Source organism: Engystomops pustulosus, chromosome 2 (genome assembly GCF_040894005.1).
Source record: "Engystomops pustulosus chromosome 2, aEngPut4.maternal, whole genome shotgun sequence".
Taxonomy (NCBI): domain Eukaryota; kingdom Metazoa; phylum Chordata; class Amphibia; order Anura; family Leptodactylidae; genus Engystomops; species Engystomops pustulosus.
This window is the reverse complement of record NC_092412.1, coordinates 82,267,953-82,294,953: the sequence shown is the minus strand read 5'-3', so window position 1 is coordinate 82,294,953 and position 27,001 is coordinate 82,267,953. Positions and strand designations below refer to the sequence as shown.

General features: G+C 40.0%; 1 protein-coding gene across 3 annotated transcripts in view; it reads right to left on the bottom strand.

Annotated features, from left to right (window-relative positions):
- The window catches only part of SLAIN1 (SLAIN motif family member 1), a 41,043-nt gene extending 14,635 nt beyond the window's left edge, over positions 1-26,408 (bottom strand). The window contains exons 1-3 of one of the 3 annotated variants that reach the window (XM_072135403.1): positions 26,326-26,408; positions 10,704-10,843; positions 2,416-2,562 (exon numbers count right to left, since the gene is read on the bottom strand). In XM_072135403.1, coding sequence (XP_071991504.1) covers positions 2,416-2,562; positions 10,704-10,843; positions 26,326-26,393 — 355 coding nt within the window. In that variant the 5' untranslated portion in view covers positions 26,394-26,408. Of the gene's footprint in view, positions 1-2,415; positions 2,563-10,703; positions 10,844-25,527; positions 26,071-26,325 lie in introns of those variants that run through there. The other 2 variants (XM_072135401.1, XM_072135402.1) reach the window with 2 other exon arrangements.
- Positions 26,409-27,001: the final 593 nt, after the last annotated feature.

Sequence of the window (27,001 nt, the reverse complement as noted above, 5' to 3'; positions counted from 1 at the left end):
TTTTTAACACACACACAATAACTAAATAATATATGTATGTGGCAGCACTCAAGATATGGCTGAGAACAACTCAGGTGCACATCCCAGGACCTAGACCAGGGTCCATCCACATACAAAAACGTGAATAAATGGCAGCACTCAGAGATTCATAAATGTGGCAAAAAACGTACTCGTTTATTAACACATGTGTCACATAAATATATAATATCGCCCATTCAATTATGACCTTCTTGATAAGAAACCATTTGATAGTATATATTTTCAGCGACTTACAAATAATAAAAATAATTTTTAAAGTAACAAACATTACTTGATGCTTCATTTCACAATACTGGTCTCACATAAACTAAATATAACTAAATGGAGAGTAAAAATTCAAGGACAGACACATTTGTATTACAATATGTACTGGAGATAATAAGCAAAAGAAAAATATTAGAAGCTTAGGTCACTGGTCAGGGAATCTGCCCATTACACCATATTTGTTGATAAATACTGGTGCCAGTGAGTATATACACAATAACTTTTAACACAGCATAATTGATTTGTGAATAATGACAAATATATAAATCCTTCCAAACACAGACAAAAGTGAATCTGTTCTCAAATTGAAACTGCCTACTGATGTTACGATCCCTTTCTAAACATGACATGATAGAGATATGGATACTGTATGTATCTTTTTTGTTAATCAGGTAAATATGATTTGGATCTCAGTGAGAACCAGAGCAAATCATGGTTTTTCTTCTGGGAAAAACAGTGGGGCACATTTACTTACCAGTCTCTGGCGCGTTCCCCCGATTTCCTGCATGTGTCACTTCCCCGATCAGGTCCGCCGGTGTTCACCTTCTTCTTTCCGGTGTATGTAAGTGCGTGTCTTGCGACACAATTTTAAAGTTAAATTCCACACTCAGTCCGAATCCGTGGGATTGTTCGACTGCCCGCCCCCCCCCCCATTTCTGTTGAATGAAAGCCGGCATGATTGCGCCAAAATCCGATCGCGTGCGACACAATCCCCTTCTAAATACCTGCCACAGCGGCGCAAATCCCGAAAATTTCCAAAATCAAAAAAAAGTGTGTTCCAGAGACCCTTAGTAAATAAGCCCCAGTGAGTCCGAATACCCAACTCTTCCCAAAACAAAGAGATTGACACACAACTGATACAGTAAGAAATAGAATTCACTGTGTGTGTGGCGAGGCAGTGGGGACTCTTTCTGAAGAGTCATGGTAGTATTTACGCCGGAATAAATTCCTGCTCCAATGTACCGTAAATTAAACCTGTATATCATAGAGCTGTGGTCTTCTCTCCCTGCCATTAACAACTCCATATAAGGGAGCTTAAGTAAGAAAATCAAAATCAAGCATGATAAACCAGGGACACTTACTCAGTCCTGTAAAGCCAGTTCACAGAGAAGCTAGGGTAGCCCTTCAGACTCCTTAGCATAATTTTAAAAGTTGACTTTAGAAATAAAGAGACCATTGATGACACATATAAGAAGATTGCCACAGTCACAGTGCCTGGATCGTTGAGTAAGTGCCTCTGGTTTATCATGCTTGATTTTGATTCCCTTAAACATTATGTTTACTTAAACACAATATCAACATAATGGTTATGTAATGTTAACACACTGTAGTCGCAATGTGTCAACAAAGACTCCCACTCTATAGATTTTAATGAGCTGCAGTTGTAACCTGACCCTTTAAGGAGGTGCTAACCCACAAAAAAATAGATATAATTAGGAAAAGAGAGAGTGATCAGTGGAGGAAAGGGATGGCTTAGGGGTAGGAGACATGTCTGCTAAGTGTCAAAACAGAGCCATTTACCAGAAATAAAATTTAGGAGCTTCTAAATATTTAACTGTAATAATAAAAAATATCAAAATACTTGTTAGAGCATGGTTGAACAAGTCCATATACCCTTTCTATGTATTCATGTTTAGTCATTTATTTTTATTGTCAAGGTCTGAGAACCACAAAGCTTTAAGTAAATTCTGAAGTAACAAAACTAATGTGGGTCTTTACCCCAATACAGAAATTTAAAGTAAAAGTTCTTTATTATATTGTGATACATAAAGCTACAGAATTCAAAGAAGATTAAAGTATTTTAAGGTGGCGCTCCACTATTGTTTACTTTGGTTTGCAGGGTCACAGTTATTCCAATAGATACCTGGTCGTCAATACAAATTGTTTGATGGGTATTTCATTTATTAAACTTTACAATTAGTCAAACATCGGCAATATAATTAGTACTATAATGTTAACAACAAAAAGTTGCAATGAAAAAAATAAAGATGCAAAAATTATTAATCACAAAATCATCACACATTAAATGAAAAAATAGAAATAACTCACTAAAAAGAACAAAAACCCACAACATTTTTAAAACAAAGTTAAAATAATAAGTTGCAGGTTTACCTGTCTTTTCTGGTGTTAGTATTGCTTTAGTTGGGGTTTTAAGGATGCTGGGAGAATTTAAGCCATTGCAAAATGGGGTGAGCCTTGCAACTGGACTATATGGGAAAGAGGAAACAGGAGTAGAAAAGAGACTCCTCCAGCGACCAGCTAAATACAAAAAGGAACAAAAATCACTGATTAGTACTTCTTGTTAATCAAAACCCAAAATATGACATGGATCAGATCGATTAAGAAAATCCCATCACCGTGTGACAATTTTATAGGTTTTATAGGCTGGTAGCAACAAGGATCCATCGTACTTGTTCAACAAACTACAAGGATAATGTACCAATTTACCAAGCGGTAATCCTGCAACCATCAGAAACTAGCCAGCTACATTCTGCCGCAGCCACTGGGTGAAGCCCAACCTTTCCATTGCAAAAGAAAGAAAGGCGTTTCCACCGAGGATGTTTTCTGCATTGTGTGTACACGATTACCTACTCTATTATGCTCGGGATTTGATTGCACAGATATTTAGAGCTGCGAATCTGCAGCTAATTCCCTAATTGTGCAGATACTCTTAATATGAGTGAAAGGGTATACATTTTTGTTGTAAATTGGGCTCTTAGAAATGAAGACTACTTATTATATTAGGTCACTGTCCATTTCTTAAGGTACAGTAAAAAACTTGCTGCATACAAACATCGGTTTGCTGCCATTCTAGTCAGTGGAACAAGAAAGTTTATATTTTGTGTGGGATGCCATGGTGTTTCCACGAGGGAAAGTTAGACCCTATCCATGGGATAGGACCTAACTTGCTGATTAGTGGGGGGCTCAGTGGATAGGGCCTAACTTTTCTTCATGGGAAAACCCCTTTAAGGGAAGTCTGCCAACAAAATTACACATGATAAACAAGGGACACTTACTCCTAGATCCAGAAACTGTGACCATGACCTCCTTCCTCAACTTTTATAATGATGCTAACGCCTCTGTAATCTGGCTTCACAGGATGTTACTCAGTCTTACCCTCCCACTGCTTCCTTAGAACTTGTGCAGTGAGAACTTCCTGTTGTATTCTCATTGCTGAGGGAGCAGGAGGAATGGTTAGACAGTATACCAGCCTCTAAAGCCAAATCACAGAGGCGCTATGGTAGCCGCTCAGCCTCATTCACTTCATTTTAAAAATAGATTTTAGAAGGAAGGAGATTATCACATCACAGTGCCCGGATCTATCAGTAAGTGTCCCTGGTTTATTGATGGATTTGTTAGATTTCATTTCAAATTTTATAGGTACAGTTTGTATTTATCGAAAGAGGACACAACTACTTTGATTGCATTGTGCCATGGACTGTTGTAAAATTAAAGAGCAAAGGGATTGTACATGGTGGCAATTTATTTTTTATCAGCTAAACTAAATAATACTGGGCAATAACATTGTCTCTGTGAATGCATACATATAAGGAAAAAATAAATCTACAAAGATTCTGGTACACAATATATGTACATAACATGGATACAATATGCATTGCTCTCCTATTTAATCATTTCTTTGAAGTATATTGAAAGTATATATTCCATTGTGTAAATAAGTCATCGGTTTCTCAATGTTCTTTCTTTAAAGAAATATCCTGTTCAAGGTTACCTTTAAAAGACTATGAACCTTTAAGTTTAACCTTTCTACATCAGCCCCCACTTTATCAAATCAATGTTTCCCAGCACTGGTAACGATTATTGAACCCGATTATCTTCATCAAGCTTATTTACCATAAGGAATACAGATTAACATTATAGATGTTCAGTGTACAATTTAAGCACAGGGAGGAAAATACAGATCACTAAGTGGCTTATACTGAAGATCTCACATTACAGCCCTTGGAGGTTACTGATGCTGAAAAGTGCTGACATATGACCTTGGAAGATGCCAAGAACATTGTCTCCGATTATATAAATCTGATACTCACTGTATAGTCACTGTTCCCTTCCCATAAAGGCAGAAGAACATCCATTCCAGTAGCTCAGTTTCATCTTGAATTTATGCCAGTAAAACAATGATATCACACAGAACAGGCCTACCCTACCCACACATCATTCATGGATTGATACAACAACAAGGACTGCAAAAAACAGGCTGTCTTTGTTTAGGATCATAAATGAGTAACAATGTTTCTTGTATATGTTCAACAAATACATTATAGATAGATACACAAACACAAGCCTATCTATGGCAGGTTAGATAGTCCTTCAGATGAAAAGAACCTACATCATTGCTGCTCAGGGGCCTTTTTATAGGAAAAAAGAGATACAGTGATACATAATCTTTGTAACATGTAACCTTGGTGCATATCTGAAAAAATATTATGAAAAAAAAAATACTTCAAAATGGCCATTTGAAAGATGCAGCATTATACCGAAAAAAAAAAAAATCAGAAAACAGGTTTTATGAATCAAAGTTACTGTAAATGTAAAAACCCTATTACACAGCCATTCTGAGAAACCAGCAATTTGATGTTAAATTGTCAGATGATTGCAGTGTGTACTATACAAACAAAACCAATGTACTACACCAATTGATGGGGTCGGCTGACTATCTTTGGTTCAGCTCACAACTGCTTTTGGACCTACGTTACAGTCTTTCGTCACTTAAAAGACAATAATGAAAGTCTAACAGATCCGATAAAAACAGCCATTGATTTAAATAAACTCTGTTAGTGTCCGTTAGCACCAATTCCATTAGTGCTTCCGTTATTTTTAACAGAAAATTGGATGGGCTGCAGAGCCATTTTTTCCACTTTTTTCTGCTAGAAAACCAGAATGGGCCGATGGCTAATGTACATGGGACCCTTAGGATTTGAAGGGAATACAGTATGCAATGTTTGACACCAGTAACAAACACATTATTGACGGGACCACATGTTCCCATCTAAATTAACTTACATACTACAGGTTCAATATAGTTTTGCTTGGCCAAATGGACGATTCTTTAATATTATATTGTAGAAAGTTTTTTCCTTGCAGATTGCAATCCAGTAATGAGACAGATCCACTGAAAAAGAGCTGCAGCGGCAACAAATTGTCACTCTTAAGTATTAACTCATCAATAATGCTTGTACATCATTTTACTAGATAAATTAATGGACTTGTAGTATAAAATGTTATATATTATATTTGAAATTATGACAAATGTCAATGCAGATTCTCAATGCACACATTTAAAACAAACTTTTTTTTAACGTTTGTTTTACTTTTAAGAAGGGGATAGAATGAAGTGGAAATGAAAAAAAAAAAAAAAAGCCGCAGCCAGAATATGGCTATATACTATAATCCAGAATTGAGAAAAGAACTCAACCATAACTCCAGAAAATTGTTATAAACTTCACAGAGTCTCAAGTGAGACAGAAACAAGATTACAGCGATTAGGAAAGAGCCAGGCTATTGAGGCGAATCGTGAATGGCAAGCAATTTCTCACACAAACCAGTGAAGCGATCACAGAACACATCCCATTCTCCTCCCCGCACATGAGCAAACTGTATCAAATCTTTCTATGAAATAGAAGCAAGTTGCCATTTAATAAATCATTGGATCTATTATGTGCAGCAAAGCTGTGTTTGTTCTTCATGCAAGCATACTACAGATTATCTGCCTCCATTATTTACATGGGCACTGCAGAGGTTCAATGTGCTAGCTCTGTAGATGGTATGGCGTCCCCCTATGCTGCAACTCTAAGTCACAACAGGTTAGTTGCCAGAAAAGCCATGCTTACATTTGACTACAGTACAGTAATATTTACAGTAGCTATTATGAGCATGGATACACTGCAGCAAAGGATACATTTGTGTTGCTGTGCATTTACTTTCTATAGGTCGAAGAGATCCATTAGCTGCTGGACAGGAGAAGGATCAGCTTATGTGCATGGGGCCTTTAGGACTGGAAGGGAATCTGTGTGTTTAACTGTGGTCAGTCATAGATACATAGTTCAAACACTACCTCCAGTGTAAGGGACAATATATGGGAAAATCTATGCATGTCTACAGTAATCTGTTTATCCGAAGATAAAATGATTGCAGGCATGGGGTTGTCAAATGGGGTTGTCCAACACAAACACATTGCTGCTTAAAGGGATCCTGTCACCACATTTGCACATATACAGCCAGTGACAGGTTCCTATAGAGGTCTAACTGACACCCCTCTTTTAGCTAAAAATTGTTTCCTTCACATTCCCATATATCAATTTTATCTTATATTACCTGATATCAGAGAGGGCGTGTTTTGTTAAGCCAGCCCCTCCCATCTAATGCTCCCCATGCCTTATACCTCCTTACTATTCAGCAGTTCATGTCATGTGACCAGGGTGATATCATCAAAGTCCTGTACCCTTTACATTTGCAAAATGTACCCCATGTATGTATCTGATTACATGAAATCACATCAGCCTCCATGGATTTCTACTTATCTCCATCCTTCATGGTGGCTCCTGTGATTTCATGTTATCGGATACAAACAGTAAAGAACAGGTACAGTTTGCTAATCTTATGAGGCTAAAAGACCTGAGATGATGTCCCTATGGTCACATGATATGAATGTAACACAGGCAGAGCTGTCATTTAAAATAAGGGAGCCTGGATCACTGGTAGAGAGAAGAGTCAAAGCCAGAAGACATGAGTCAGCTCATTTTAGTTGATATAGGGAGTACTTGTAAGGCTTTATCCACAGGCATTGTTAGGTGGGGTTTGAAATTCTGGTGACATATCTTATTTAAATGCAGGGGTGTGGTTGAGTTAATCATAAAACAATATCTACCCACCCATTTATATGCAGGTACTTTGGTAGCAGTTATAACAGCTCATGTATTCTGGAGCCCCAAGCCTCCCAACGCAGGTCATTGCCGGTTCAATCGAGGGGCTTGGCTGTGACCTCAACATGAATGGCACATCACTGCCAACTTCAGTCAGTGACATGCTTCAATTTCAACAGATATTCTGGCATCACACATTTTTTATGGAAACTTTTGACATCGTTTTTAGATCCATTGATTAGGGAAGAAGAAGGGTCATCCTTCATTAATAATTATTTTTCAATCATCCCTGACTTTTAAAACAAACTGTACCAAGAACCTCCATAAAACATGTATGTGTGGTTCCATGAAGGATAAATGTTAGTTTTCAAAGTATACAAGTTGTTCAGTCACTTTACACCGCACTGCAGGAGATTTTAGCTGTCTGAATAGGAAACTCCATGTAAATATGTTGCTTTCGGATAAATGTCCAAACTCTGCTGTCTGCATTATAAAACAGGAAACCTGATTGATTTAGTCACACATGGGTAGTATATCCACTATTAAATTTCCTTTTGTAAAGAGAATTCCATGCTAGTCAACAGAACAAATATTGTTTGAGTAAATATTGCAGTCAAAGAGATTTATATTTAACACTATCTAGCAGGAAGTATGCCTGGCATAAAGATAGCATTAGATAGCATCAAGCCAACAGCTTTCTCTCTTCACTCCGCCATACACATGCACACATCTGCCATTGCGACTCTATCTACTGTGTGGTCTGTGAGTCTATCAAATATAATGTATCTAATAAATGGCCAATATAATCTATAATTTCCTTACAAATTATAATCAGACAGTGCAAATTATCCATCATCTTTCCAGTTTCAGAACTACTGTGCTGGCTTCAACAGTCCTATGTAATGTCTGATTGGGCAAGGTTCAAGATGCGCCTTGCAAACTGATCGAAATAAGCATTTAGAGCTTAAAAGGAAACCTACCATAAGGGTGTGGAGTAGCCTTAGCTCCCAGTGCCTGGCCAGGCTAGTACACGCCCCAGTAGCCTCTGCAGTTAATTTAAATATTACTAAAATAAAGTTCTTAACAAGTTAGGTTAGGGCAAGCAGAAGGCATCTACCATCATATATAATTCTGATGGAAAATTCTTCATGGTAGGTTTCCTTTGAAGTGGTTGTCCCATGATAGAAAGTTCGACACTATCTACAAGATAGAGCCTAACTTGCTGATCAGTGGGGGTCTCAGTAATGGGACCCCATGGATCAAGAGAACAGGGGTGTGATGTACCCCCTTCGCACCCAGAGATGCCTGCAGCAGCCGGTCGCGCATGTGCAGGCTGCACCGTTAATCTGTGGAGCTGACGGAGATAGCCGACCACTGTGCTCTGCGATCTCAGCTTCTTGAGCAGAGCAGACTGTGCATGTGCGACTGGCTGCTCCGGGCACCTTGGGGTGCGACGGGGGTACATTGGACCCCGTTCTCGTTACCCATGGGGGTCCCATCATTTATCGCTTTCAGCACTGTATATATGGGGTTTTCCTGGAAACTCAAACACATGCATTGTACTCTCTATTGATTGGAGCATTACTTTTATATCTAATATATAAAGTGTGCGTGCATGCGTGCCCGTTAAAGGAATCTGCACCATCACGTTGACAATCAACAAATTCAGTTAGAAGCTGAGCTTTAGCTGTCTTGTAATCATTGCCTATAGTAACCAGTCAATGTGTTAGGTAAGAGGGATAGAGATAAGGGAGATTTACAGCATCAGAAATGCCCGAGTTAAACTGTTCCACTTGCCTATGGAAACCAATCAGAGATCAGCTGTAACACACACAGTCAGAGAGAGATAGATACACAAAACATTTTTTGGTTACCCATTCTATTTTCTTATAGCAATAAGCAGTTATTTGCTATCCCGGGCAATGCCGGGAGCTACAGCTAGTTCTTCTATATACATTATTATTATAGTTTATAAATATAATACTATATAACAAGGCAGCATGTTACATATTAAAAGGGTACCGATTTATTCCCTATTCATAGGATTTTCTGCACTTTTATGTGGAAGGCTGAGATAGCAGAGCGCTGTGCTCAGAAATTTCCGACACTCCTCTACTATTAAATAGACCAGCAGGACGCCCCCCCCCCCCATCAGTAAGGGACATCCATATTGCAAAATCCTGGGGATTCCGATCTTGTGATCCAAGACCCTCACTACCAGCTTTTTAATCTATTCACTGTATAAAGGGGACAACCCCTTATGTACCAACACATTTTTGCACTTGAAGTATTAAAGTAAATCTATTATCAAAATCCAGCATGATAAACCAGGGACACTTCCTTATAGATCCAGGCACTGCGACTGTGGTAACCTTCGTATCTTTGTTATCCACGGCCTCCTTCCTTCTAAAATAAACTTATATAACAATGCTAATTAGCCAATAGGGCTCATTACAAGAGCCCATCCATGCTGTAGCTTACGCTGTACAATGACAACTTCCCCCTCCAACTGTGTGCTAGTAAGAAATACAAGAAGATCACCACAGTCAGTGCCTGGATCTATGAGTAAGTGTCCCTGGTTTATCATGCTGGATTTTGATGGTAGATTTCCTTTAAGCACAATTGAGGTACATGTTGTCTGCACGCCTCTTTTTGTGGTTCAAGGTAATCTATAATATTATGAAATGAACCAGTTCAAGACTTGCCTATGTTCCCCCCATTTATTAGAAATTTATATACATGCAGTTTGGTAAGCAATAGTGTGCTTTCTTTTACTTTGGCTATTCAAATAAAATTTTATTTTTAACACATTATTTCCCAATCTTCTAAGAATCAAAACGTTATTGTTTTTGAGCTAATGTAGAAACAAGAGGGATTATTTTGTGAGGATGTATTTTGTAATGGCACTGAACAACTTTCCATATGATGTATTTGTGGGCCAGAAAAATTATGGGGAACAATAACTTTTTTTTCCTTTATTTCAGCGTTTAACAATGTCCTGCACAGGATAAATACTTTTATATTGTGACCGTCTGTATGTTTATGTGTCCAACAATAAAAATGTCGGTTGACCAGGTTTTTTTTTGTTTTTTCTTAAAGAGGGTGTTTAATTAGTATCCTGTTTTCTCCCCCAAGACAACTTGTGATTATCTGTGTGTGAGTTGAAAGTCATTACTATTAAGCTGAGCGCACTGCCAGTAAAGGCCACCCATGGTCACCATAACAACACATAAGCATTTAGAAAGAAAGAAATACACCCACTAAAGCGATTGATATGCAAAGAAGTTCCCGGCACTTCCAACAATTTGTGGTCTTCATAACTTCCACCTTAAAACACTAGTTGTGGATGGCCATTCCCATCAGCTGTGTTGAAGATCTGTCAATCAGCCTTTAATCCTTTATAAATGTTCATTACGCAAGAAATTCAAAAGGAATATCGGATTTGCAAAATGCATAGAGACATTTCTAGAAGGACTTAATGCTAAAAATAGCGCAGGTCAATATTATATTGATTACCTTGCTCAAGGCGAAAGCAAAGTGATCTCTTTGCTGCGTCTATTTCAGGGCTTGGATGATCCAGAACTTGCCTACACCATTCTAATGGACTAATGGTAGACTCATAGGGTTTCTGCTTTTTAGCAGGCGACACGTAAAGCCTAGAAAAGAGAAACATTAAATTATTTATACAGTACTATACTTTATCAACCTATAAAGAAGACCAACTTAATAAACAATCTGATCATTTAGCAGCATCTCCATGACTGTAATGGAGACTATATGCTATGGAATTTCCATTTTTCTGAGTCTAACAGCATAAGAAACTTGCACTTTTACTTAAACCGTTTAAAAGAAGCTGTTTGCTGTTAATGTAAAACCATCCATCAGGCCATCAAGGTTAAAAGACTAATAAACCTTGACCTTGTGTCCAGCAACTAACTCTTTTGCATTTGAGCATGATGATTAGGACCATTCAATGAATTAAAGGGGTTGGCAACAAATCAGAAAGTTTATCAGGGTGAGAACAATATTATACCATAGTATTGTACTTTCCATTGAGAACTTTCCCCTGTGACCTATGACTTCCACAAGAATATCATCAAGCCCCCAGACCATACAGTACTGTAATGAGCGCACATCCACCTAACCAAATGGAAGTTTGCAAGACATGGGACATCACAAGAAGTCCTCAAGTGACCAGCAGCTGCTACTGATAAAATGGGAAAGATTCCCAGGGTAAGTACTATATGGGTGACCCTACTGGAGTATTGTGCTTACTTTTCAGATTTTTGGCCCATACCTTTACCTATCTAAACAAACAATATAATTTACATACTCCCAATTTACACCAATACCTTGAATAAAAAAAACATGCATGCTGAGGAAGAAACATTTTCCTCCTTGTCTGTAAGGGATGTCTCCTTGTTAAAGGAAATCTACCATTACAATCAAGCATAATAACTCATAACTCTCTTACTCATAGATCCAAATGGTGTGACTGTGGCAGTCACCTTATATTTGTTACCAGATTACCACAGTCACGGTGTCTGCATTTATGAGTGGTGTATCGCGCTCGATTTTGATGGGAGATTTCTTTCAAGTAAATATGAAATGGTCAGTGGACAAATTATGTAATTGACTTACAACACAGATATAATGTACATAGTGATAAAGCCATTTTCAATAACTCCAATTCCTGATAATTTAATTCACATTTTCCCTCAACAGTTTGTCTTCTTCTGATGGCATCCACCACCTCCTGGCTTGCTTTGTTTTCTAATACAACATTATCTAGATCAGTGATGGCCAACCTATGACACGCGTGTCAGTGCTGACACGCATAGCCATTTTCAGTGACACGCGGTCGCCAGAGAGTTAAGTTTCATCCTCGGCTCCTACACGGCCAGGTGCAGTAGCCGGGAGGCTGAGAGATTGTCCAGCACATTGTAATAAATAGATGATGTGGAAAATCCCCATATACTGCCATACTGTAGTACATGGTAGGATCAATCACACAACCTAGGATTAAATTACCCTAGAAGTTAAATAATTATACATATTTGTTATTTAAACTATAAATATCACAAAATTATGTTTTTTTTATCAAGGTGACACACCACCCGAGTTATGCTCGGTTTTTTGGCGAATTTTGACACACCAAGCTCAAAAGGTTGCCCATCACTGATCTAGATGGTATACAATATTTAGCATGAGATAAAGCTTTCTTTCTGTGCATCTATGTCTCCCATCATTAGTTATTAAGGTCATGAATACCTTAGCAACAGCTTTCCCATCAAACGACAGTCACTTCTCTACCCTACCTACAGTCTTCTCCAAATCCCTGTGTAATACAGTACAATCCTCTTCTGGGCCAATTACTTTACTAAATTTTGTGTTATCAGCAAATATGGAAGTTTTGCTCTTTAAGGCGACACAGAGTCATTAATCAATATAGTGTAAAGAACAGAGCCATGACTAACTCCTGTAAATCCCTGTATTACTGATCAGCTGTTCTTGGGCTTATCAAAACATTTTTAGAGCCTCTATTAATGAATTTTAATTAAAAAAATATAAATTAAAAATTTTAAGAATATTATTTTGATTCACCAGATCCCTAGAATCTACAAAATCTTCCCCAAGGTAATAGACGGCAAACAAGCTAACTAGTATCCATTTTTTTAAAATGAAGTTTGAAGACTGTATTATCTTACTTTACATCTTCAATTTGCTGTCTCTTATTTACACCAGAACAATGAGGTTACTCTTGACGGATTTTCTAAATTTATGGAACAAATCAAGTCAAGTTTCCATTTTCAGGTCTTTGAAAAAAAAAAAAAAAGCTTTGGGTACTGATAAATATTATCCAGTATGTAAGGTGGATTGTGACTGGATGCCAGATCTTCAGCCCCAAGGTCTGTGAAGGATGTACCTTGGGTGTTAGTAAAGAGTGAAGAATATTTTCAATTCATAAAGTCTGTTGATGAATGAATTTGTGTAGAAAATCATGCAGATCTGGACAACTGTCGAAGGATTCAAGTTTGGGGTATGTGCCTTGACGTCTATCTCAAAAGGATCAGATGGAGTGGGGTGATAACTCATTCAAGACAACTTTGCGATTGTGATTGAAACGATTAGTAAGTAGGAGTAGATAGGGGAAAGTGATGCCAAATAAGGTTACCGTGATATAGTGCATGTGTTATAGGTGGGCATGTTCTGAGAAGGAAAGAACCTATTGAAAGATAAAAGAAGGTTGTGCTCTGAGAGTGGGAAAGAAGAATTTGTAAAAATAGATGCAAGAGAGTTGGGAAAAGACGAAGGTAAGGATATTTCTATCCTTGTGAGTAGAAGGATCAGAGAATTGTAAGAGATAGAAGCTGAGAGTTGAAAAGATATATTGGGGTGCTTATGTTAAACCTTGTAAAGAATGGCTACAGCATTATAGGTGCATTATCTCCTGTGTCACCCCTTCTTACACATAGATTTTAAGCTTTTACACATTTTTCAACTTGTGATTTATGATTCGGAAATGAATTATTTTTTGGTATTTGTACCCCATAATCAGTAAAGTACTGTAAAATATCATGGCACTATAGAAATAAAGAGTCATTATTATAATCGGTATCATCTGATTCGCAGCCATGCTGCGTCATATGTAAGGTAGAGGACTGGTAAACATGGATCTTGTTCCCACAACCACCCACTTAGCATACTGAAGGAAACCACATACTCATTTTCACACCTATAGCAGGCAGAGTTAGAACCATGAAAGGCACATGTCACTTCTTTTTTCTCTGCAATGCCTACTTCAAATCAACCATTTAAAAATTCCACACCATCATATAAAATGGACTTCCACAGAATACAGTAGTAAACAAGCATTTTTGTGCAGTAATCACAGTAGAATACAGATGTTTTGAAGTGCCCTTATGACCCAAATGGGCTATGTAAATATAATTTATTTTTTTTTATTACATAAAATTTGATAGTAACAGCCAGATATAGCTTAGCTTGTTTAACCATCTTGTTTCATAGCAGGATGTTTTCTTTTGGTTTGGGAATATGCAACCAATCTAGAGTTAAACGTTTTAATCTTAAAAGTGTTGGCAAATGTGATCCAATGTGATTAAAGTAATAGTCCAAGACTTTACTATTGATGATCTTATAGTACCAATCTCTGCCGCTATACTGGTATGGCACCCTACTGCTCTGACAAGCTATCCTAAGAATATACCAGCAATAGTAAAGTCTAAGACAACCCCTTTAATAGTCTTAAATTCAAGCAACAATGATCAGCTAATTTCCTAAATTCAGCTAACATGTACATCCATGAAGCAGATTAGAGATCATTGCACTAGAAAAAAGGTCAGTTTCTAAATTCGCCTGAAGCATATTATGACAATACACACACACACACACACACAATACACAAATAGCATTCTCTTTTGTCTGTATAACACACGATACTTTCTTGTCACATGCCTTGAATGTGGAGCTAATCTAAAGACTTTGTTTACAAAGAACGTTTTACTCAATTCTTGACCCACTTAGAGTCTTTCTGAATAGAGGCCTCAATATCCTGAAAGGGTTCAGCAAAGAAGAAGAAAACAAGTAAAAGTAGGTTACACTCTACAAATGAGAGAACTTTTTAATAGGTATCAAAAGTCATTCTTCCGGGCCTTACAGGGTTTTTTGGCATTTGGTGAATTATGTTACCAGAAGTATTTTGCTTAGTAAAGCCAGAGCTATGTAACAGATAAGCCTACATGTGCAGATCTTGAGCCGCAAACAACCGATATGTGGTCTGTGTGTCATTGGTATGTGAGGTCCAATTAGAAAGAACTTAAACTGCCATTGGCAGAAAAAAGTACCCATATCCGGACAAAACTGTAAATGGTGTTCATGTGAATAAAACTTAACATTTATTAATCACAGAGTTAAGAAGGTTGGGTAGTAGCTATGCTACAAGAAATGCTCAAGGGAAAAAATGTGTATTAAAAACACAGTAGGTAGGCTCAAGGAGTCAGAAGTGTATTGCCCCTATAGGGTGGGCTAAATAGTCATGTACAGTGTTTATGCACTAAATGACCTAAGGGACAAAGAACTATATCGCTATAGAATACATGATAAAATACATATAGCCATTGTAGTAGGCGAGGAATCAGTCATTCTCGAGGGGCTCAGTAGGGAATGCTGTATTAGCAAATATATATCAATTGACAGTGGGATAGTGTCCGATTCCCACTGTCAGTGGTGTATCAAATGCCGAGTAGTTAGCTGTCCTCTCTGAGCTATCCTCTCTGAACTGTCCCTGAGAGATCAATGTGCTCTGTCCATAAATATAACATAACACTGATGCCGAGCCTAACCTAACTGCTAGTTAAAACAGAAATCGCACTTTTAGCCCCCCGACATGTTTCACCAGCAACGCTGGCTTCATCAGGGGTAGGGCTATTAGTGTGTGCGGTGCGGAAACGCCGAACTTATAAAGGGGATAACCCCTCCAACTTACCATTCTTTAAACCAATGGGGGCGACACTGTAGGTGAGCCTCCCATTGGTGGATACTGATTGGCTCTGATATCAGAGGAGAACGCCCAATGTAGGATGGTATTACCGGGCTCGACATCGACGTCACGAGCGGCCCTTGTGGTCATGTGACCATGCGCGTCAGCTGACTATGTCAGCTGATTATGCTAAACGGCCGATTGTTTATAACACTCTGCGCATGCGCCTGGACTTATTGCAGTGGCCACATATAGTGATCGCTGTGCGCACGCTCCTGGACTTGGTGCGCACACATTGCGATCGCTGTACGCATGCTCCTGGACTTAGTGCGCATAGTCGCGCTTTAAGGTCATGGGTGCCTATGATTTCCCTCATTTTTATAATAAGGAATAAATATCGTTATGCGCGTATGCCAAGATATAATGTGAAAGACGGAAACTGCGTAATGTTACATGTGTAATTGATGGGGGGAGGGGCTGCACTGAGGTAAGTATGTTGATATTTAGGTCATAGAAAGAAGCGATTGGGAGACATCACTCTTATGGGTACGTATTTTATAGGTGACCATGGGTAGTGTATCAATTTTACCAGGCAATAGAGTAGAGTAGATGTAAATTATAGTAAACCTCAGATGTCAATGTAAATGGGCGAGATGTCAGATGGAAGTGATTGAGCCATCAGAGTCACGTATGGCGTAGGTGTTATCACAGAATGGGATGAAGGAATGGGAGTGGAAAGGGGGAACAGTGTTTCCCTTAGAATGAGCATTGCGTTAGGGCTTACATAAACCTAAATTGATTGGTAATAAGAAATGTAAGATGAAAAGTGAAATAATGCTTGAAAGTATATACTCGACAATATTCATTAAAGATATGCTGAAAAGGTAAATCCTTCGTTAAGGCCCATAGGGCTCAGGGATTTCAGTTTGTGGATCCATCTGGCTTCTAGTTGTAAAAGTCTACGATCGATATTGCCTTGTCGGGGCCCCATTTCAGCCTGATCGATAGCCCAAAACTTGAGGGTACTGGCCTTGCCATCATGGTGTAATCGTACGTGTCTGGAAATAGGGGTATCCTTATTTGTGGTGATAGAACTTATATGGCTAGAAATTCTCCTCCGTAGTTGTTGTACGGTCTTGCCCACATAGATGCGTGGGCATGTGCACTGTGCCACGTAGACTACTGCTGTGCTTTTGCAGTTCATAAAGCGTCTGATAGTGATAGTTTCACCGTTAGCCGGGTTGGTAAAAGTTTTGGTTTTAGGCATAAGTGGGCAAAATGCACAGGTCCCACAGGAGTAGGACCCCACTATTTTGTTGGTAGGTCTTGAGGAAGGTAAGGGGGTATTGCTGAAATGACTATGTACAAGAAGGTTTCGAAGGTTGGGACCACGACGGTATGTTATTGTTGGTCTGTCATTGAGTTTCATTTTAAGATCTGGGTCGGCGGTAAGAATGGGCCAGTATCTACGCATGATCTGTTTGATTGTATCAGTGTAGGCATCATAGGTGCCAATGCATCTGATAATTTGTTGTTCCGGATGTTGTTTCAGATCATGAATTAGAGTATTCCTTTCTGTACGTTTGGCTCGGGCATAAGCCTTAAAAAGACATTTTTTGGGGTATCCCCGGCTTCTAAATCTTGAGTATAAGTTGTCACACTCCTGTTTGAAAGTCTTCTCATCAGAGCAGTTTCTACGTGCTCTGAGATACTGACCAATGGGTATGCCTGACTTAAGAGGTTGGGGGTGCCAACTATGCCATTGGAGCAGATTATTTGTGGAGGTGGGTTTTCGATAGATATCCGTACTGAGATGTCCCTGTGGATCTATATGGATAGTCAGGTCAAGAAAGTGAATCTGTGTGTCACTGATCCTCTGGGAGGGAGACAAGAACCTTTTTGAAGAATTCGTCACAGTACTTAATAACAACAACATCGGTATGAAGTTTACATCTGAAATCAGTGACACACAGATTCACTTTCTTGACCTGACTATCCATATAGATCCACAGGGACATCTCAGTACGGATATCTATCGAAAACCCACCTCCACAAATAATCTGCTCCAATGGCATAGTTGGCACCCCCAACCTCTTAAGTCAGGCATACCCATTGGTCAGTATCTCAGAGCACGTAGAAACTGCTCTGATGAGAAGACTTTCAAACAGGAGTGTGACAACTTATACTCAAGATTTAGAAGCCGGGGATACCCCAAAAAATGTCTTTTTAAGGCTTATGCCCGAGCCAAACGTACAGAAAGGAATACTCTAATTCATGATCTGAAACAACATCCGGAACAACAAATTATCAGATGCATTGGCACCTATGATGCCTACACTGATACAATCAAACAGATCATGCGTAGATACTGGCCCATTCTTACCGCCGACCCAGATCTTAAAATGAAACTCAATGACAGACCAACAATAACATACCGTCGTGGTCCCAACCTTCGAAACCTTCTTGTACATAGTCATTTCAGCAATACCCCCTTACCTTCTTCAAGACCTACCAACAAAATAGTGGGGTCCTACCCCTGTGGGACCTGTGCATTTTGCCCACTTATGCCTAAAACCAAAACTTTTACCAACCCGGCTAACGGTGAAACTATCACTATCAGACGCTTTATGAACTGCAAAAGCACAGCAGTAGTCTACGTGGCACAGTGCACATGCCCACGCATCTATGTGGGCAAGACCGTACAACAACTACGGAGGAGAATTTCTAGCCATATAAGTTCTATCACCACAAATAAGGATACCCCTATTTCCAGACACGTACGATTACACCATGATGGCAAGGCCAGTACCCTCAAGTTTTGGGCTATCGATCAGGCTGAAATGGGGCCCCGACAAGGCAATATCGATCGTAGACTTCTACAACTAGAAGCCAGATGGATCCACAAACTGAAATCCCTGAGCCCTATGGGCCTTAACGAAGGATTTACCTTTTCAGCATATCTTTAATGAATATTGTCGAGTATATACTTTCAAGCATTATTTCACTTTTCATCTTACATTTCTTATTACCAATCAATTTAGGTTTATGTAAGCCCTAACGCAATGCTCATTCTAAGGGAAACACTGTTCCCCCTTTCCACTCCCATTCCTTCATCCCATTCTGTGATAACACCTACGCCATACGTGACTCTGATGGCTCAATCACTTCCATCTGACATCTCGCCCATTTACATTGACATCTGAGGTTTACTATAATTTACATCTACTCTACTCTATTGCCTGGTAAAATTGATACACTACCCATGGTCACCTATAAAATACGTACCCATAAGAGTGATGTCTCCCAATCGCTTCTTTCTAAATATCAACATACTTACCTCAGTGCAGCCCCTCCCCCCATCAATTACACATGTAACATTACGCAGTTTCCGTCTTTCACATTATATCTTGGCATACGCGCATAACGATATTTATTCCTTATTATAAAAATGAGGGAAATCATAGGCACCCATGACCTTAAAGCGCGACTATGCGCACTAAGTCCAGGAGCATGCGTACAGCGATCGCAATGTGTGCGCACCAAGTCCAGGAGCGTGCGCACAGCGATCACTATATGTGGCCACTGCAATAAGTCCAGGCGCATGCGCAGAGTGTTATAAACAACCGGCCGTTTAGCATAATCAGCTGACATAGTCAGCTGACGCGCATGGTCACATGACCACAAGGGCCGCTCGTGACGTCGATGTCGAGCCCGGTAATACCATCCTACATTGGGCGTTCTCCTCTGATATCAGAGCCAATCAGTATCCACCAATGGGAGGCTCACCTACAGTGTCGCCCCCATTGGTTTAAAGAATGGTAAGTGGGAGGGGTTATCCCCTTTATAAGTTCGGCGTTTCCGCACCGCACACACTAATAGCCCTACCCCTGATGAAGCCAGCGTTGCTGGTGAAACATGTCGGGGGGCTAAAAGTGCGATTTCTGTTTTAACTAGCAGTTAGGTTAGGCTCGGCATCAGTGTTATGTTATATTTATGGACAGAGCACATTGATCTCTCAGGGACAGTTCAGAGAGGATAGCTCAGAGAGGACAGCTAACTACTCGGCATTTGATACACCACTGACAGTGGGAATCGGACACTATCCCACTGTCAATTGATATATATTTGCTAATACAGCATTCCCTACTGAGCCCCTCGAGAATGACTGATTCCTCGCCTACTACAATGGCTATATGTATTTTATCATGTATTCTATAGCGATATAGTTCTTTGTCCCTTAGGTCATTTAGTGCATAAACACTGTACATGACTATTTAGCCCACCCTATAGGGGCAATACACTTCTGACTCCTTGAGCCTACCTACTGTGGTTTTAATACACATTTTTTCCCTTGAGCATTTCTTGTAGCATAGCTACTACCCAACCTTCTTAACTCTGTGATTAATAAATGTTAAGTTTTATTCACATGAACACCATTTACAGTTTTGTCCGGATATGGGTACTTTTTTCTGCCAATGGCAGTTTAAGTTCTTTCTGAGTTAAACTCCCTGCCGTGACAATTGGTCCATTTCTTATGTAAATTGAGGTCCAATTACACTCCGATGACAATGGAAAAAGACTGCCTAAACAGTAGCCACAAACTCGGGCAGGGATAGGACCTGATCTAGAATTTGTGGCTCAGGCAGTGGGCTCATACACAAAGCTGTGGAAACCAAGGCAAAGCCTATACATATAAATGGGGAAGTGTGCTGGCTGTTAAAAGAATGGCTAGCACACAGCCAATATCAGGGCTCATGTAGCCAGAGCCAGTAGTAATTTATGAAAAGGATGGCATTCATTGGGAGAGATTTACGGTCGTTTCACGCTGGGTTTTTTTTTTCACTGAACCACTTTTGCCTTATGGACACCTACAGATTGGTTCAGTAAGGCGTCAAAGTGAAAAATAACTGATGCCAGGAAGAGGAAACTATTCTTTACAATGGACTTTTTCTCACGTCAGTTTTTTTCAGTGAACTAAAAATGGTCAGGTTCTAAACTGATCAACGAAATATGAAGTGTGAAAAAGCCTATTGAGAAAAACCCAATCAGTTTACATTCATAAGCCAAAATGGCTTCAGTGAAAAATATCCAACGAAAAAAAAAAATGCCAGTGTCATACCACCCTTACTAGTAGCAGCACTTATATGCGTACACCAAAAATCATATTCCTTGGGGTATATCTGAAATGTAGCTCTGGACGCCAGAATTGATAGAGAGTCTTGACACCCACATCAGTCTTTAAGACATAAATCTGACACACAAAGCTGACACTCTTTATAGAAATCATTACTATGGTTTTACCTGTGGATGGCACTGAACTCATCACTAGTCAGCAATTCACCAAATACCTTCCCTGTGGTAGACATCTATAAACAGACGATTTTTGTCAATGAAAATTAAATGACTGTGTCAAAGTCACAATAATGTGTACAGTACAGCACAGATTTTTCTACAGGGAAGTATGGACTCCATGCATTATACTGTATATCATTCTGATTCTCAGAATCCTCATCCTTGGCAAAGTGTTCATTCCATGAAATCCAGCCACAACATGGTTTGGGGTAAGTTTTTAGCCTCAATAAAATCTCCTTCAATTAGTTATTTGTCTTTGGGGCACATGTACCTTTGTTTTGGCTTTGTGCTTCTGTTTCTCTTTCTGCTGGTCAGATGAGTCTTTCGCCTTTTTAATATGTGAGTTTTAGATGAGTTTTGCCTTTTTAATACATCTGAGGTCTTTAATGATTTTGCAACTTTGGTTTTCCGAAAGTCGCAAATAGTTTTCCTTTGCCGACAACAGCAGGTATGGAATTGTGACTTTTTACAAAACGAACCAACTTTAACATCTGGAATCAGGTGATAACACAGGGAGCACAGCAAGAAACTAGGCTATGGTGAACTTTGAAGGGAGGTAGTCTTGGGTGCAAGAAAGTTTGAAAAGTGTGCATGCACCACAAAAAGTCGCCAAAAAGAAGGAAAAGCCAAGCCAAAACAATGGTACATTTTAGTAAAAACATGAACCTGCTAGAAAGAAATGGCAGTGGAACTATATGCAAAAAAGAAAAAAAAACAGTCTACTTAACTACTGGTGTTTTTAATGCAAAAATCTGCAGATGTTTTATTGTTCCTTGCAGGCCATTTCCACATAGACATGGCATGAGAAATATCAGTACACACACCATAGTTGCATGTAACAATTGTAATATTTCTTTCTTTTATTTACATTTTATGTTCCACTTGTCACAGTACTTCAAGAAGCCGAGCCAAGAGGGAGTTTATAATTGGGGAGGGCATTTACTATAACTTTTGCCTAAAAACTAGTGAAGTTTATAGCCAAAATATTTGCAAGAAGCCTCCTAATAAATCTAAAATTAGAGCCGGTATATAACATTGGCCAAAACATGTGCATGAAGCCTCTAACCATTGTTACATCAACAGTGAAGTACAACAATGTTATTCCTGATAAACTTTTACAATATTGCATTTGTTTACTCTATATTCAGATCCAAATATAGGGAAGTTACAAAGTCAATAAGAAAGGATGGTTACAATGTTTCACTTTACATAGTATGATATGTCAAGCAGGCAGAATACAGTAACTTTTTATGCAGGGTATATTTACATGGTCTAAGTTGTTTTATGGAATAAGCTGAATACTTGGCCTGAATAATGGTAAACAAGTAGGTAAAGACTATGGGCTAATTCATACACACAAATCAGTGTCAAAAGCTGCTTTGAATCACTGTCCTATTGATGCACGGGGGTGTATTTTTCACATCTGTAGACATGAACAGACAAAAATAAAAACTGATGCCAATTTTCTACATGACAATATATATTTGTGTTAACATATCCAATAAGCGTGTCAAAGCTACCAAGAACAGAAAAAGACTTGGACTGCAACTGGTCAGCCAGCCACTGTAATAATTGGGCTCCCATTCTTGGTGAAAGGAGGAAGGGAGGAGCAGTCTTTTTTTTTTAGATTTTTTTAGAACAGCAGCCAAATCACTGCATTTACATGGGATTCCATTAGGGCCAAACTTACAGCTTCACAAAAAAGGCATCCTTTAGACCAGTGATGGCGAACCTTTTGGAGACAGAGTGCCAAAACTACAACCAAAATCCACTTATTTTCCCTTGAAGTGCCAACATGGCATTTTAAGCAGTAAATTATTACTACCTGTTCTTCCACATCTTTCAACTGTATCGCCCCCTGAGGCCACCAATACAGTTGAAAGAAGGAGGGCTAATTCAGACTCTCGTTGTAGCTTCTCTCCAGGATCTCTCTGAAGAGGAAAAATTGTTGGTCCAGCAGGATGACCTCCAAAGACATTGCAGTTCTGTCAACACCTTCTCATTTTTCCCGCAGTTCCTAACAGCCAATGAAGTGTCGCTTTAAAATAGCCCTGAAAGCAGCATCTCTTAAGTTGCCTGGGACTTGGTGGATTTGGTCCTATTTGGTGAACTCTGTCCTGGCGTGATGGTCTGAGTGCCCACAGAAATGGCTCCGAGTGCCACCTCTGGCACCCGTGCCATAGGTTCGCCATCACTGCTTTAGACTATCCTGCACCCTGACGTTGTCCAACATTGTTGGGGCATACTGTTAAGTGAGCAATCCTAGGCTAAAAAGGGGAGCCTGGCACCACCACCTGACAGAGAACAAAATTAGAAAATTTGGTGCCGAAACTACAGGCCTATGCACACATTTGGTTTTTTTTCACGTCACATCCATAGATGGCATACAGACTGGCTTGTATACCATGTCCTTTTATCACTGAGCAGAGGTTGGTTGGAAAAAACCTTGCAGCACACACTATTTGTTTCCACATTAGTGGGCCAGACTTTAAAGGACATCTATATCAGTATATCCTATAACTCACCAGTCTGCCATTTTCTCCACTTTATAAAACAATTTTTACTACTTTATAGAGTACTGCTATTAATGAAACATACACTTATATTCTATATGCTAAGGAGACGGAGGCGCTCAAGCTTATAAGGTGGCAGGACACACGCTCAACCTGCCACACCCATTCCCTTGCTTACTGGGGGTCACGGCAGTCAGACCCCCACTGATCAGATTGTAACAATCAAAGTTGTTACAATCCCTTCAACTTGGACCTTTGAGCCCACCTAACTTGTCTGTGTCAGCAAATAATTGAATTCTAAACAATTCTGGAACATCTTTTTTAGACATGCATATTCTGTTATTCCTTTGTTTCCCATTTCTTCTAGAAATTGAGAAACACTAATTCGGGTCAACTAAGATACTCTCTGACCAAACCCCTTTACTTGGAGGAATAATAGAGCAATGTGTAGTTGTATGAAAAGATTGTACAAAACGCTTTTTTCCGGTCGAATTCAATTATTTACTAAAAATACATATCAGAAGAGGTGACAGGACTTGTTTAAGAGAAATGTCATTATAATATGCCAAATATCATATTATACCAGGTATACTAAGGGTAAATAGTCAGTTTATTAACTAATGTTCATAAGAAAGCTTATATTTCTATCCGGTCATCATTATCTCCTTTTTGAACCACTACTGGGGTAACACTGTAGCTGTAATAATAGATCAGTTTCATTTTTACATGGACATGTAGTCACAAGTAAAATAAGCCACACATCAAGGCTATTCTCATATAACAGATCTGTTGCAGAAGTTTGATGCCACACATGGCGTTTTTGGTCAGTTTTTAAGCATGCGTTAAAAACGGACCATAAATGCCACGTGTGGCATCACCCGAAGGGTCTGCATGTCTGAATGGGATTTTACCAGCAGCACTGGAGATCTTCAAGCCCCCATCAGATGCAAAAGACAGCTTCTAAGATCTCTGTTACAAATCTGCTGCTTGTGCGAATTCTGATGTATTCTGAATTCTTACGGATGTAGATAACACGTGCAATGTCCTCAATGTGGTGGAGTAGATGCCACATATAAGGGTGTCTCTTCCTTACCTATTCCATTAATGTCCTTCCATAACCTACAGAGATTAAGGCTGTGTTCACTCGATGTGTCCTGTTGCATTTTTGGTTGCGTTTTTTGATGCATTTCCAAAAGGCTTTAGCTGTGATCTCATGCAGAGGTTACATATCATTTTAGCAAATGCAATGGAAACGCAGTGTAACCTCAGCATGTGATCGCGATTGAAGCCTTTGGAATGCATTAAAAAAACGCAACGTAACGCAATGCATTGTGTGAACCCAGCCTAAAAGATGTTTGGGTAAGCAGTTGGTTAACAAATGGGTCACATAGGGCATAGTCTATAATTAAGGTGACTGGCTTTGCAGGTGTTCAATGTAAGGTCCATTTAATTGAAGGTGGACACACCTTAAATGCTATCTCCAACCCATTTATTAAGGGATCCGGGCTGGCATTGAAACAGTTACATTTTTCTATCCGGCCTTGCATACAAATGAGAATATTAGGAGACTATCCAGCAATGTCCCCTTATAAATACCAGCTTTCTGCACTGCATAGGACCATAGAGATGGTGTGATACACAACAAAACGCCCCCGTCCATGCCCACCAATCCAATGCAGCATAGTACAAAAACAGATGACGCTTTGCCATTCAGAATAAATAGATGAAACCTGCATATACCAGGCAATGCAGGATAAGCCATTTATAGCCAGCAAATCAGCTCAACACTGAGCTGCCATAATCCCAAATCCTATTGCCTGGAACAGACTGTAGCCCTGGGGCTGAGCACTCACAGGGCCTTTTCTGTCATGTAGCAGAGGTGAATGTGTAACATGTGCAGGAGGGGGTCCTAGAGCAGCCATCACTGCAGGCTCATCTACATTCATGCCATGCACCCTCCACCCCAGGGAATTACCAGGTGTCTTCCTCTTCACTACAATACCCATCCTCCAGGTCCAGGACCTCCACCTCATCCAGGATGGTGGCACATGCTGCCGCTCTGCTGTAGTAGCTCATGTTGTCCGGAGGGTACAGGCTTCCCCCGATGGTGGAGGTGCATAGCAGAGTGGGCACCGGGCTGGGCAGGCATAGTCCGGGCGGCCGTGCACACAGCATGGCGGGGGGCGGCAGCAGCAGGTGCGGGCTGGCCGTGCAGTTACTCGCCCGGTTCCGCAGCTGCTCGTTCTGCTTCTCCAGCTTCCTGACCAGCTCCTGCAGCTTCTTCACCTCCAGCTCTGCGTTCACCACCATCCCATTGGCAGGCGTGCCCGCTGCGGTGCCGCACTTTACCTCCGCCATGGCACACACAGGGCGCCCTCTCCGCGGCTCAGGCAGTCAGTGAGTGAGGGACGCTGATGGCTGCTGCATCCTCCTCTGCTCCGAGTGGATGCGCCTCCTGTCAGCGCTGGGAATATTGATGCGAGTGCCGGGCTCCCTCCCACTAATGCTGAAAGAGGGGGGGACACAATGGGAACAAAGACAAGCCAGGCTCTGGGGACTGCTAGGGGAAGGGGTGCCACCCAAATCACCAGTATTTCATCACAGTGCATTCCTGCATAGTACCTGCAGCACCCGGCTCACCACAAAGGGTTAACACTGGTATCAGCAGTTCAGAGAATTGTGCACTATAGTAGTGTATATGTTATGTATATAGCACCACCATATCCTCTGTGTCTTATAATATGTAGCCATAACATGATATTATTATGCTTACATTGATGGATGTAGAGCTGGATGGGGCATCAGATTAGATTCATTGACGTAAAGGGTTAAATTGTGCATTACATGTTTCAGGTGCAATACTCCATTCAAATATCAATTGCTTTCCATCAATGGGTTAATTCCCTCTGGGTCTCATTTATTGTTTGCAGTGCTGGTTCTGACTGCTCTTCCTCTCTTTCTGACAGTCTTACTGGGTTATGCCTAGTTATGCCCTGCCCCTGCTCTGGTTCTGTCCCTGACTCTCTAACCCAGACTAACCCATGACACACTAACATATATTTCAAATGTTTACTTCCCTACGCATTTCTATGGGCTCAACAGGCCCGGAAAAGGGGCTGGAGGTCCCTGGGTGCAAGTTGGTGGGGCCCTCCCCACAATTTTTTCAATAAGTAGTATATATAGTAATAATAAGTAGTATATATAGTAATAATAAGTAGTATATACAGCTCCACCAGTAATGAATATATACAGCCCCTGTCCAGTAATAAATTTATAATGCTCCCCCCCCACCCCTGTAATTAATATATACTGTTCCCCCCAGGAATAAGTACTGTATATACAGCGCCCCCTGAAAATGAGTTTTTCCAGCTCCCCCCAGTAATGAATACATACAGCCCCAGTATGTACACAATGCCATTGTTAACATTTGCATTTACAAAACAAATACG